Below are 14,233 nucleotides of genomic sequence, written 5' to 3'. Positions count from 1 at the left end.
ATACTTAGTTGATCAAATTTGGCATCAATTTATTGTACTCCTTAAAGAATGCCCTATAGGCTCCCTCCATCGTATATTGATCAAAGTTTTAACCTCAATTTGATTGTACATATGTTAAAACAATGACTTCAAAATCATTTACTTGTTTTACAAATAATATAATATAGCAAGTAATATTAAGCTTAATAAGTGGTTCAAATTCCAGTCCAATTAATTGTCCATTTGAGTACTATATACTGATTGTCTTCTATAAATTTATATAACACACACACACACACACACACACACACACACACACATATATATATATATATATATATATATATATATATATAAATGTATATGCAGGTTAGGTTTCAATTTTAAAACCTTGCTAGTAGCACCACTAGAAATTCAAATTATTATTAAATGATATTCGGAATGTTGGCTACTTAAAGAAAAATTTGTTTATCTATTCTATCATGGATTCCGTAATGAACCACTTAAGAATACATACTCTTCTTCGAGATGACACAGATTTGCAGAAGCTTACAGAATAAAAATAAAAATACTGATAATAATCTTTGAAATATTAAATAGATTCTTATTAATTACCATGAAAGAAAAACTTATAATTAATTTAGCTGTGCAAGCGTGACTTATTGGTATGTATATATAGCTGTGTGCAGATGAATATTGTACATTTGAGATTAGCCTTTTCTTATATCCTTTATATTAATATAAGGGATACAACTAAACTTCTATTCTAAAACTATATAACTAATTAAACTTCATCCATTTCATTAAAAACATTATTAAATATGAGCCTCATGCAGGATCTGTCTCACATGGAAAGAGTGTACACTTGTTGATGTTAATCGTGTTTATAACTCCTTCATTTCCATTAAAATGTGAACGAGCAACTCGTGTTTTCTTATAATGTTTACGGCAACGTGACACCAAAAAAAAAAAAAAAAAAAAAAAAATATTTTGAGTACTTTCGGTTAGTCTAGCTCTTTTTCTAGCTAGGACTTTTTGTGCGTGTGTGAAATAAATATTTAATTTGCATGAGTCATGTGCGCATATGCAACTTGATCATAGGCTTGCATCGACCTGTGAAAAATGATGCGACGAAGCACCGCAAAAATAGACACCCTATTTAATGACATTGCTTGTGTTCTCAACATTTTATCTTAATATATATGCATACACTATTTTTGTGTCCAATATTTTATTTCAAGTACTTATGTTCTATACTCATTATAACATATGTTTGTAGAAAGTTTTTCTAGAAGCTCGAGCTCACCAGCCTCAAGCTCGGTGATCTCAAGTGATCAGGATCCTCTCATAAATTTTTTAGATTGAGTTTCTTATATTTAGAGAGCGAGATTCGTTATTTATAGAGAATAATCGACCAGACTGATATAGTTTTTATCACGACCTAATGATAAGAAACTCAATTAGAAACAACGTCAAGAATACTTAAGAAAGTGGTAGCAAACAATTGAAAGAGCCAATGGACCCGAAAACGATTATTACAAAAAAAAAAAAAAAAAAAAAGTGTTAACAAGCTGGTTAACGGGTAGACTAGTACTGGGTCCTACTCGGTTACGCATTTACACGATAAGAATGGGTATTACCCAGCCCGTTTAAACCGAGTAACGTGTAGCGGGTAAAATTGTCATCCATATTGTTCACCATCAAATACAAAACCGACGAAACAATGGAGATATTGAAGTTTCGGCTCGTGGAAAAATGGTACACTCAGCCATCATAGTCGATTATCCAGAGACGTTTGTCTTTATGGTAAAATTCAACATTGTACTCCTACTGCTATCCATTGTAACCAATCTAGATTGACAACAAGTTTAGCTCAAAGAAGAAGTATACATCCCGTTACCCTCGGGATTCAGAAATAAAACTCTCCCAACAAGGTGTGTAAGATCAAGAAATCATTCTATGATCTGAAGCAGTCTCCAAGATAATGGTTCAAGAAATTAATACGGGTGCTCAAACGGTGCCATGGTTCACAAAGTCAAGAAAGCCACATTTTGTTCTCTAAATACTCTGCACGAACATACCATTTTGAGTGCGTATATGTTGACGACATCATAATCACCGGAGATGATCTAGAAAAGATAGTAAAGTTGAAAACCGTATTGTCATCTAATATTCAAAGTCAAAGACCTTGGAACTTGAAGCATTTCCTCAAAGAGGAAAATACAGTATCATTATTTCTCAATGAAAATACATCATTGACCAACACAAAGAAACTAGAATGCTAGGATGAAAAATGACATATGCCTTGTCATCGACCCAAATATTAAGCTCTCCGCTCAGACCACTGAGGCTGCCACAGATAAAGGGAGGCACCAATAACTTATTGTTATTTATTAACAAAATGTAATTATATGTTATTTTTATTTTCTTTTTATGTTGATCCAAGTCTTGAGTGTGAGTCAATAGTAAACAAAACTCAAATGGAAATTGTGATATACGATTTACTTATTTTCTTTCATCAAACGTCTTAGAAGAGACAAAATATATTTCTTGTTACGTTTGTGTTGGCTTATTTTTTATTGCAAGCTGTTATGAAAAGATGTCGGTCAACATGCTTCAGGATATGTTGGAACATCTTGCCTTTTGAGAGTAGACTGTATTTCTGACAAGTTTCCTGTTGTACCACAATGATTCATGGAAGTCTTTACTCGATGGATCTTCACAAGTGTATGGGTAAAGAAATCTCAGATTGACTTTCAGGCTTGTATGACTACTATAAAAGCCGCGTGCTACACCCTTAGTAGTCTTGACGTACACATCAAACTTTTAGGGTTCTTAGACGTGCAAGATCGGCGGACTGAGAAGCTAATTGATTGATTCATGTGGTGTAAATCTCTAAACACTTTTCAAAAAATCTGAGTGTTCAGATGTATTGGGTTTGTGGTTGCGTGATTGGAGTCTTCACATGCGTTGACATTGAAGGAAACCAAACATCGGGAGCGTATATGAAGAGTGAAATTGAGAGGGGTCTCAAATCAGGGGGACGGTATTCACAGGTAGTAATAGGAAAAGGGCGTTGAGACCGATGTTGTTCATATGAGTCCATTGTTGTACTACTGGCTACTTATTGGTTTAGTGAATTCATTTTCACTGGGTTGAGAGCTCCGCAGAGTAAGTGACGTTGCACCGAAACTGAGTTACCACTCTTTGTGTCATCTACTTTTACGCACTGTTATTTTATTATCCATCGCTTGCATTAGAACAGGTTGTCGAACATATTGATTCTACATTGTGTACAACATCTTGTCTCTGTCTAAACATAATTTCAATATTAAATTCCGAAAACTAATTGACATTGAGATGAGTAACTTAAGGCCGAATAAACGTTGTTAGTACATTTTCTTCTTTTTAAGTGGGATGCCTAACTTGTCTCATCAAGATGATGACTCTTTACGCTCGTTTATTTTGGACCGAATCTCAAATATATATGTGTGCACGTGTAGAGGCTTTGTTGGATTTTGATACCATGTTAAACATCACGAGATTTCATTTTAAATTGACAATAAAAAAATTAACACGTGGCTTTATAAATCTTGTTATTTCCATCTCCTAACACAATCCGCCACACCCAGTGGCAAAGGACATGAGGATTAGCAGGGCGAACGCTACTCCTGAACTTTTAAAAATTATAGTTTGTAAACCATAATGTTTTTATTATTTTTATATTTTTAGCTCAAAAGTACATTAGTTTTTTTTAAATTTACCCCCTTATTTTTTATTTAAAAATGCTCCCCTAACTGAGATTGTATTTCCGTTATCCTATTATCTTGATTTTCTAACTCATTATGTCCCTGTTGACTGCCTCTGCCTTGTGGAATATACTGCCATAAAAAAAGGCAATGATAATGACAAATCTAACCGTTCTTTCTTCTCTTTCTTATCTAGGCTTTTCTAATTTCTAAGACGAGCCCTTTAGCAGTACAAGTACAACCCAGTAAACATAAACCCCTGGTCTTAACAGAATATCACAATCAAGAACTCCCATAATGTATATTTAACTATGTTCATTCAGAGACTAACCGTATAGTGTAGCGTAGTATCATAGCAGAGTCATATAGACGCATCACCCAAAGACAATAATATTGTTCACATAAACAAGCTCATACACAAACACAGACAACATCTTTATTTCTTCTCTCATGGCTATCTTTTTTTTTTATTTATGGTGACTCAACATTACTAAGGGCTCGCTCTCCACACTTCTCACAGCTTCGGAATCACAACTCGGAGAAAACCGTCCCTGCACGAAATAAAAACACGCCCGAAAAATCGGACACATTGAAGCATATACAAAGTTGCAAGGAAAATATGTGATGAATGAAATGGTTGCAAGACTCACATAAACTCGGCCGAAACACAGTCCTTGTTGACATTGGTCGGGAGTGGCCAGATCACCGAGTACGGTCCATCCACAATCTCCCTTCTGAGATACGCAGACGCAGAGTTCTTCGAACAACCTGACAAAGATCGCTTACCAGTCACAGCCAACCTGCCACAGAAAGAAAAGAAAAAAAAATAAAGGTGACACTTTTATCGCATCTGAAAGTAGATCGGAGATTAAAAATCGCTCGCTGGATAGAGATTGAGGACTACTTTTTATCGTCGACCTCGACCCTGATGTCGTTGATGTTGACGCCTGGAATCTCGACGGTGACGACGTAGCCGCGCCCCGATTCCGCCACGTCCATTCTCGGGGACCACTCTGTAACTGTTGCAAAAATAAAATTTTGATTTATTAATCCATTCAGAGCAGTATTATAAATGATTATTTAGAGGAATGATTCATCGGTTTAGTCTTCTATCAATTGAATTCAAGAGATTATTATCATATTCTAATATTCTAAGGGTCCCTTTAGAACTAAAAAAATAAGAGCAAAATGAAAATGGAATCCTTCTTATTTTCTTAGTGTTGTTTTTTTTTATGGAGAGAAAATAAAAGAGAGAGGAAAATAAGAGGGAAAAATATATGACTAGTGAAGGGATTCTATTTTTCATAGAAAATAGGGTAAAAAATGAAATCTATTCAAATTTATCCACGGAGATCAGTTTTGTGTCAATTTTCTCACGTTCTCCTCTTGTTTTCCTCTCATTTTCCATGATTTTTCAAAACAACATGGAATTTTGATTTTCCCTCTTATTTTCCATTGAACTTTTATTTTCTCCCGAATTTTCCGGATCGTCTTTCATGTCTCTTAGCTTTGAATTGTTTAAGACTCTTACATTAAAAAGAATTACAATCAAGAGCATAAGACCAACCATGAGATGATGAGGAAGAGTGAGTTTTCTTGTTGGAGCACTGCTTGTTTGGGTGGCTGAGTACTCCGCTCGTGGCGGCAAACTTGGGAGGATCGGCCACAGACATATCGCAGCCTTGAAATGCCGAGAATCGCGGTTCGGTTCTTGGTCTAGAGAACGATGGTCTCTCACGCGAGACATAGTACGAGTACTCTGCTTCCGGGGCAGTGGATTTGACCACCGCCACGTCAGCCTCAGCCTCAGCCAACAGAACCTGGAAAAAAAAAATACATAAATTTCAAATACGGACTCTTTAAATATATAGCCATGTGAAAACTCAAGTTTTTCCATAGAACTAACGTTTGGTAAAATTTTAAGTAAATAGCCACGAAATTGTATTAACAAAGTAAAAAAAAAACATTAATAATTGTAAATAACCATCAGACTCTAAAGACATAAATGAAATGCTAAAAAACGTCCAAATAGTGACTCTAATTCACAAAAGTTTAAATTAATTAAATAAATATTCGTTAATAATTGGTGACTTACTTACTCAATTAATTGAATAAATAAATGTATAAACAATACACTCATTCATGACAAAAGAAAAGAAAGGTCGTGAAACCTCGTCGTGGCCGCATCTCTGTCTCATGAAAGGGGCTTGGTGAGGCGAGCCCTGGCGAGCGAAGAACAGCTTGCTGTCGCGTCTGTGGGCCCACCCACCAGGCACAGCGTTGCCGTTGTTCTGAGACTATAAAAGTTTTTTTATTAAGTTATTTGCTTATTTAATAGCATAATAATATGATGCATTGACAAAAATAAATTTAAAAAAAAAAAAGAAGGGAATTACAGTGAGGTTTTCGGTCTCGGTGGCTTCTTCTTCGATCGAGCCTTGCCTCATGAAAGTGGACTGAGACGCGCCTCCTTGCCGTGCAAAGTACAACTTGCTATCATACCTTCGGATCACTGAGTTTAGAGTGCTGCTACAATTCTGGACAAAAAAAAAAAAAAATCTACCAATTAATCTTTGAGTGAATGTAGAAATTAGAATTAGTAAGCTTTTATAGCAGCTTGCAGAATTGTTTGGTGATCAGATTCTTATGGTTTTACTTGCTGAGCTTATTTAAAATATACCTAAGAGTTAACAAATTGTGATTGTGGATTTTTTTTTTCTTCTTCAGTTTGTCCAGATTGAAAAAGGAAGTAACTGCAACTCAATCATAAACACACAACAAGAATTTGTCTGAGGTTCAATACATATTATATTTTTTTATTGACAAAAGTTTTTTTTTTTTAAATTGTGCAAGAACATGTGCGAATTGGGAATGGAATGAAATTAGTGGGATTTGGGCCAATTGGTAGAATTGATTACGATAAGAGTTAAGACCGACCGATAAATTAAAATAATAATGTCCTTGTACTATCTTCAATGCAATCAAATATATTGAGAATCACTCTTAATGTTCCTTTCCAATTAGAAACTTCTAATGTGAAAATCAGAACTAGCTTATCACATTCCCATCATGAAAATAAGCAAACAATACTCATTGATTAAAAAGGAGTAAACAATACTCCTTCCTTACCATTCTTCAATACTATAAAGCGGAATCTGTATTGGGGCTCATCAACCATAATATTAGACTAATAAAGTGAGTTATAGCATCTAATTCTCTTGCAAAAAAATATATATATAATAAGAAATTAAGCATAGTTATAATAACAGAAGCACGATCTGAACCTTTTTCATAATCATATTCACAATCACAATAACAAAAAAAAAAAAAGTTACTTTCTTAAAAAAATAAGATTATCAATGATTTGATGATTGTCTCATAAGCCAAACAGATAAGAAGCCCACCAATTGTAACTTCAATTTAATAAATTATATTTTGGTTTTTTACCATGGGCAAGACATGGGAAGCAGAGAATTCATCAGCAGAAGGTAAAAGGTGGGCTGTGATTGTGCTGATTCTCCGTCTTACAGCCTGACCCTCCATTTTTAACTCAATAACTGAAACTTCCAAAATAAAAAGGAAAAGGAAAAAGTATATTATGCAGATTAGCTGGAGAGATCTCCGAATCCGAAGATTGAGTATATGGGGGAATAAATATCTGTAAAGAGAGCTGTTGAGAGAGGGAATGAGGTGATGAATGATGATCCGTGTGTAAATGAGTGAGAGACAGATATTGTTTGTCTGTACATGGGCTAAGATGCGACTGAAAAGTCCACAAGATTCACTTTCTCGAGAAAAAAAATATCGCATATGCCTATCTTAAATTATTAAACGTTATTTTATAATTGTAATTGTTGTGGTTGCATATATATAAAAAATAAAAATAAAAAATTTGTTGTAAGATTTTTTTTTAGATAAAAAAGAAGAAATTAGTGGTCCAGTTTTATCGCCAATCTCGTCAACGATTAACGAGAAAATGGTTAGAGGCCCGACTTGCTCATCATCAATCAACGAGAAAATTGCTAGAAGTCCGACTTGGCTCGTCTATTATTTGAGAAAATATAAGGTGTACTTATCTCATCCCATATGAGAGAGCCACATAAAGTAGTGCACTTCCTTCTTACGAGGATGAACATGTTTGCATTTGTTAGAAAGATCGAGGCCATGGAAGAGTAAGAAAACCTCCAACTTGAAAACGCCCATAAATATAGTGGAATGTCCATTCTCCAACCCGAGGACATGCAAAGTTTAAAACGCCAGCTGATTTATCCAAGAGCACAACAAATATGTACAAGTGTTCAATAATTTAAGCATCAAAAGATAATTAGGTGACAAATTAGAATACCATTATATTTTTTAATGAGTATAGTAACTCATGACATTTATAAATTTTGTTAGCTCCCATTTTTTTTCACGTGGGATTTCTAACATGCCTCGAGATGATGACTCTTTATAGAATGGTTAATCATCTTGGGCTGAATATTAAAGAATTTGATCGGAAGTATATTATGGGTTATTAGGCAATGTGAAGTATCACGAGATTTCATCTCAATACCAATTAACTATGAGAGGAGTAATTTATGACATTTATAAATCTTGTTAGCTCACATATGTAAACATCGTTTTTACAAGGATAATAGCATATAATTTGCTAGCATAGTTTATTCGACGACAAAGTTGTCACTGTATGGCGTTGATGGCATAGAATATTTGACAACTTTATCGCTAATCATGAAACAAACCATCATGGCATTATCTTTGAAAGATATCACATAAATTGAATTCATTGCTACGAACCAATGACAAAGCCTCATTAAAGAACCGACCGGGTTGTTCATGGTATTCAACTCTTTATTCCATGATTCAAATAAGTCACGTTATGTTTCCGTATCATATTTGTCTTGATCATATGGATGATCGATCCCGGTGTACAACCTTTAAAGCCAAGTCTATCATGTCTTTTGGTACCTGAAAAGTTGTTTGTTCAAAGTATTATCTTTGCTCGTCTATGGAAAACAACTCTCTCGAGCATCTCACCCCGTTATTTCGATACTTCTCGTATCTTTCCTCGAGTATCTCACTTTGTACGGAGTTGGTAATGTCATTTAATTGGTGTTTAATGCTAGTAGATCATTCATGTAGTTTAATGCAGTTCAATGACATTCATCATATACGAGGCACCAATCGAAATGACAGAGTGATATAATCAAAGAAAGATAAATGCAGATACTGTCGATTAGCTGAAAAACATCAAAGATAAGATATCGGATCGAAGATACTCTATGCTGAATGTATTGTTGTGGTATCGAACGGAGTGAGATGAATGTGAGATAAGCTCGAAAAATACCATAATGACCTGAAAGAGATACTCGAAGATGATTCTGTTACTTTGACATCTTTGTTTGCATTGTTGTTATCCACATTAACTTTCTCTGATACCCGTATTGTACTAAAGTTAATCAATGCTCTTTAATGAGGTGAATGAAAAAATAAACCTTTATTCTATGGGACCTACGAATACCAATGGAAACAAAGAAAAATGCTAATTGTTAGGAAATCAATCTAGCAATCTTTCTTGTATAACTCAAAAAGAGAAATTGGTGTTCATATATAGCCGGAACTAGTTGTTTGTCTGGTCTATAAAAGGCATGAACAACCCGGCGGAGGAATTGGCTCGAAAAAAAGAGGGATCCTAATTGTAAGATATCTAATGAAACCGTCACTGGAATTGTGATCTCATTCAAAGAGAAAGATATCAAATATCTGGAGTTTTTTTTGTATACTATATGGATGATCCGATCAGCAAGGACCATGATTGAGAATTGTTTGATCGTCTTTCTCTAAGGAAGAGGAAAAACATAATCAACTTGAATTCGGGACAACTATCACTACTACAAATGTTGGATTATACAACTCACTTTCTACAACTCTTAAAATATGTGTTGTAGAAACTAGGGATTCTACAATGCTTAACATAAGCGTTGTAGAAACTTGATGTTTCTACAATACTTATGGCTAAGTGTTGTAGAATCTGGGTATTTCTACAACGCTTATAGCTAAGCGTTGTACAAACTTGGTGATTCTACAACGCTTGTGGTTAAGCGTTGTAGAATTAAATAAATTTCAGATTCCCCACAACGTTTAGACTATCCGTTGTAGAATCCTCGCTGCGGCACCACGTGATTTATGCCGCGGCGAGAAGTTTCTACAACGCAATGTAAAAGCGTTGTAGAAGGATGAACCTCGCCGCGGCACGATTTCAACCTCGCCGCGGCGACTCTTTCTACAACGCTTGTTATATGCGTTGTAGAATCCATTCGCTGCGGCGATAGTCATCTCTCGCCGCGGCGACATTATCTCGCCGCGGCTAGAAATATTCTCCGCCGCGGCGAGAAGGATACCGTGGCCAAGCAGTTTTTTATGAAACTGCCTCGCCGCGGCGATGAAGGAATCCCGCCGCGGCGAGATGATCCTATAACGGTTATAAAATCCGTTGTAGGATCTTCTCGCCGCGGCGAAAACATATTCTCGCCGCAGCGATGGGTTTTAGGTTTTCACTATAACAGGCAGTTTTCAGTTTTTTTTTTCTCATTTTTTTCAAAATACAAACGCGAGACAATCATTTCGGCCGATTCTGTCCTGATTTTTTCTTCCAAATTCCCTCGTCACGTCCTCGCCGCCCGAAATCTCGCCGTCGCCTTGTCCTCTCCGCCATTCTCGCTCGCCACTCCTCGCCGCCCCCACTCTCTCGCCCCTCTCTCTCTCTCACCGCCTCTCTATCTCTCTCTCTCTCTCTCTCTCTTTAACATTGTAAGATATGATTTTCTAAGTTTTTTAAGGTGGTTATTGATTTAATTTCGTGTTGTTGATATGGATTTCGTGTTGTTGATATGGATTTTATGTTATTTTCCCGAGTTGCATGTTGTTTGATTTTCTTAATTCACAAAATTAGGGTTTTTATTATTTTATTTTCTCTGTTTAGAACACGAAATTAGGATTTTGTTTGACATATTATGAATGAATTTGAGTTAGAATTTGTGTTAGAATGAATTTGAGTTACATTGCAATATCCGGATAGTGTTTGACATATTGTGACATCGGTTAGTATTTAAAATGGTTATATTGATTAATGTTGATATTGAATTGTTTATGAATTTCTGATTGTTTGAATTGTTTATGAATTTCTGATTATTGGAATTGTTTATGAATTTGATATTGTTATGTTTAAATGAAGTTGGAATTGATATAGAATTTGTGATTGTTGTGACATAGTTAGTATTTAAAATGGTTATGTTGATTGTAGATGTCGAGATTGAATTTGTTATGATTATGCTTTGTGAAGGTGAAAAATGGTTCGAACAAAAACTCCGGCGGGCGCCACGGCTCCGAGCTCTTCCAAAGGTCCTAGTAAAAGTAAAGGAAAGCCAGCTCGTCAAGCGTCTCCTGAAGCAGATTATAATACAAGTATCTTCACTAGCAAGGCCGCAGAGGATCGCTACGACAAAATCTCGTTGCGTAGTGTGATCCCTGAGCGGGGATTCAATGTGAGCTCTAACACCGATATAGGAGTGTTAATCCGCAACAGTATTCAAGGTCATGACTGGGTGAAGTATTGTGTCGTACCCGAGTTCGAGGAAAACTTAAACTTCGTGTACGAATTCTACGCAAACTTACCAGATAACAATGGAGATGTTGTGATGGTCCGAGGTAAACCGGTCGATGTGAGTGTCGAAGCTATCAACGATTTGCTTGGGACCCCAGATGTGCCTTTCGAGAATGAAGGCTATCGGCAATGGTTAAGAAATTGCAGCCACGAGGAGATGGCGAGGTTGCTGTGCATTCCAGGAGAGGATTGGGTCCTTGAAAAAGGAAAAAAGGGTACTCAAGCGTGACCAACTCACCAGGATTGCTAAAGCTTGGATTTACTTTGTTTGCGCTCGCCTCTTTCCGATCAAGCACTTCACCACTCTTGAGGAGGGTCGTATCCAGGTGTTGTTCTGCATCATAAAAGGTTATTCTATCAACGTCAGTCGATTCATCTACAATTGGATGAAGAGTCTAGACTATACTAATGAACGACACGGTTTGCCATATCCGTCAATCATTACCGGCCTTTGTACAAATGTGGGGGTAGGACGCTCGAAAAGGGATACGATCAAGGGTCATATGGGGCCTATTACGAATAATATCATCGATCGGTACAAGATTGGGGAGGAACCACAAGCGGAGGAAGCGGAGGAAGAGGATGAAGAATGGGAAGAGGAACCACCACTCAACGAGCCTCGATTGTGCTTACAAGCACCTCCGGTAGTCGACCCCACCATCATCGACTACATTGCTCATTGCTCTAGCTATCTTGTCGGCGGGTTTCAGCACACGCAACAGTACATGCACCAACAAGCGGAGTATGACGCTTCTCACATCAATCAATTGAACGATCTCTACTCTCGGTGGGACATCAACTAAGAGAACCAGGTGTTATTTCCTCCATATCCTCAATACTCCGATTATCTGTACCCACCACCACAGTGGCCACCGCATATGGCACCTCCTCAATATCCGGCGCACTCACCACCACCACCACCACCGAATGACGAGTAACTTCCAAGAAACCAACAACACCAACTCTTCTATAACAATTTCAGACTCTTTTTCAATTTAAGTTAAGTTTAAGACTCGCTTGGTTTGTTTATGTTTATAACTAGATTATTGCGTTTTATTTAATGTGTGTTTGAGACTTGATTCTATGTTTGAGACTCATCTTAATTTCAAGATGTTAATGTGTACTGCTTGTGAAATCTGAATGTGTGAAGGTTTTTTTTATTTGAATGGTAATTTTTTTGTTGAAAAACAGGTTTAATATGGGAAAAAAAAGTGAAATATGAATGATGTGATGATTATACTCTGATCTCGCCGCGGCGATATACAGTTCTCGCTGCGGCATGGAATTGGTGCCGCAGCGCGATTTATACTTCGCCGCGACGAGAGATTCTACAACGCTTCCTCAAGCGTTGTAGAAAGTCCTCGCCGCGGTTCAAAACCAACGTCACTGCGGCGAGAAATGGATACAATTTTCATTGAAATCCTTATACTCTAAATCGAAGGATTTCCACTGTGAAGCATCAGCAGGATGTCTCAACATACCATCATCGATACGCTTTTCGGAGTGTCAAACCATGTTCTTCGTGTGTTTGACACTATTAAACATTCGACGGAAGCACGGCAATGGAGGAATGTACCATAATGACTGAAATATATTTAAAGAAAATCAATAATTAATAATGAATATGAGCTACATGTATTTCTTAATCAAGTAATGAAAATGTACGTACCTTGACTGGAACTCCTTTAACCCAATTACATGGAATTTTACCCTTCTTCCACCTTGACTATTTGCACATCGGACATTCATCCAGATCTTCATACTCATGTCTATATAAAACACAATCATTTGGGCACGCATGAAATTTCTCGTACTTTATGCCTAATGTGCCCAAAGTCTTCTTCGCTTCATACATACTTAAATGAACTTTATTATCTTCCGGAAATGCTTCTTTCAGTGTTTCCAACAATAGAGTAAAACTAGTGTTTGTCCAACCGCCCGACGCCTTTAAATGAAATAATGTAACTAGAAATGACAACTTCGAAAAGCTTGTACACCCTTCATATAATGGTGTCTCCGCATCATTCATCATGGACTCAAACAATTCCGGTCGCTCAAAAAAATCATCCTCCAAATCGTTCATCATTCCGTACATATCATCAATATCATCTTCAACATCATTGTTATCCTCGTTTTCCATAGAACGAAAAACCTCACCATGGTAGAACCATCTTTGATACGAGGTCATTATTCCATATACAAACAAATGGGTCCGAACGACATCAATCGAAAAATATCTATGATTTCCACATTGAATACAAGGACAACGCATAGATTTCACATCTACCATGTTCTCTCTAGCAAAATCACAAAACTCATCTACACCTTTACGATATATCTCGTTTAATCTATTCTCCCACATCCACTTTCTCATCTTCATAAAAAATCCTAATTATATAAAAAAAAAACTCATTCTAATTAGTAAACTATCAAGAGAACAACATTTGGAGCAAATTAAAGAAGAACTTACAAGATTTTGATGTGTAGATGAGACTTGTAAACGAGGACGTAGTAGAATGAGTCGAAAAGGTGCTGGAAATCTTTTTCGAGTGAGGTTATGAGAGTTCTAAGTGAAAAAAAGAGAAATGAAAATATATATCATCAGCCTCGTGTTTCTCGCCGCGGCGCGAATACGACTTCGCCGCGGCGAGACCTTTCTACAACGCTTTTATATGCGTTGTAGAAAGTTCTCGCCGCGGCGGGAACAACACTTAGCCGCGGCGAGATACTTACCGAGAGGATGAATATTTGAAATTATGTTCTCGCCGCGGCGATGTACAATCTTCGCCGCGGCGGGATATGTAGGCCGCGGCGGGAAATACACGTCGCCGCGGCGAGAAGA

The 14,233-nt window shown here is 36.8% G+C and overlaps 1 protein-coding gene across 1 annotated transcript; it reads right to left on the bottom strand.

Annotated features, from left to right (window-relative positions):
• Nucleotides 1–4,004: 4,004 nt before the first annotated feature.
• Nucleotides 4,005–7,507, bottom strand: ACD32.1 (alpha-crystallin domain 32.1). The gene is made up of 7 exons (XM_089610738.1): nucleotides 7,176–7,507; nucleotides 6,125–6,265; nucleotides 5,900–6,025; nucleotides 5,296–5,548; nucleotides 4,633–4,747; nucleotides 4,379–4,528; nucleotides 4,005–4,279 (listed from the first exon to the last, which is right to left on the bottom strand). Exons 1-7 carry the CDS (start codon nucleotides 7,269–7,271, stop codon nucleotides 4,243–4,245), a joined length of 918 nt encoding a protein of 305 aa, XP_089466864.1. The 5' UTR covers nucleotides 7,272–7,507; the 3' UTR covers nucleotides 4,005–4,242.
• Nucleotides 7,508–14,233: the final 6,726 nt, after the last annotated feature.

This window comes from Urtica dioica, chromosome 1 (genome assembly GCF_054948205.1).
Source record: "Urtica dioica subsp. dioica isolate 48M chromosome 1, U.dioica_male_clone48M_v1_H2, whole genome shotgun sequence".
In the NCBI taxonomy this organism is placed as follows: domain Eukaryota; kingdom Viridiplantae; phylum Streptophyta; class Magnoliopsida; order Rosales; family Urticaceae; genus Urtica; species Urtica dioica.
This window is presented reverse-complemented; position numbering and strand designations above follow the sequence as displayed.

Coding starts and splice junctions, on each gene's coding strand:
- ACD32.1 (XM_089610738.1), bottom strand. CDS start 7,271: ATGGAGGGTCAGGCTGTAAGACGGAGAATCAGCACAATCACAGCCCAC. Junction 6,266..7,175: donor CTTCCCATGTCTTGCCCATG/GTAAAAAACCAA, acceptor TTTTTTGTCCAG/AATTGTAGCAGCACTCTAAA. Junction 5,549..5,899: donor AGAGATGCGGCCACGACGAG/GTTTCACGACCT, acceptor TTTTTTTTCCAG/GTTCTGTTGGCTGAGGCTGA.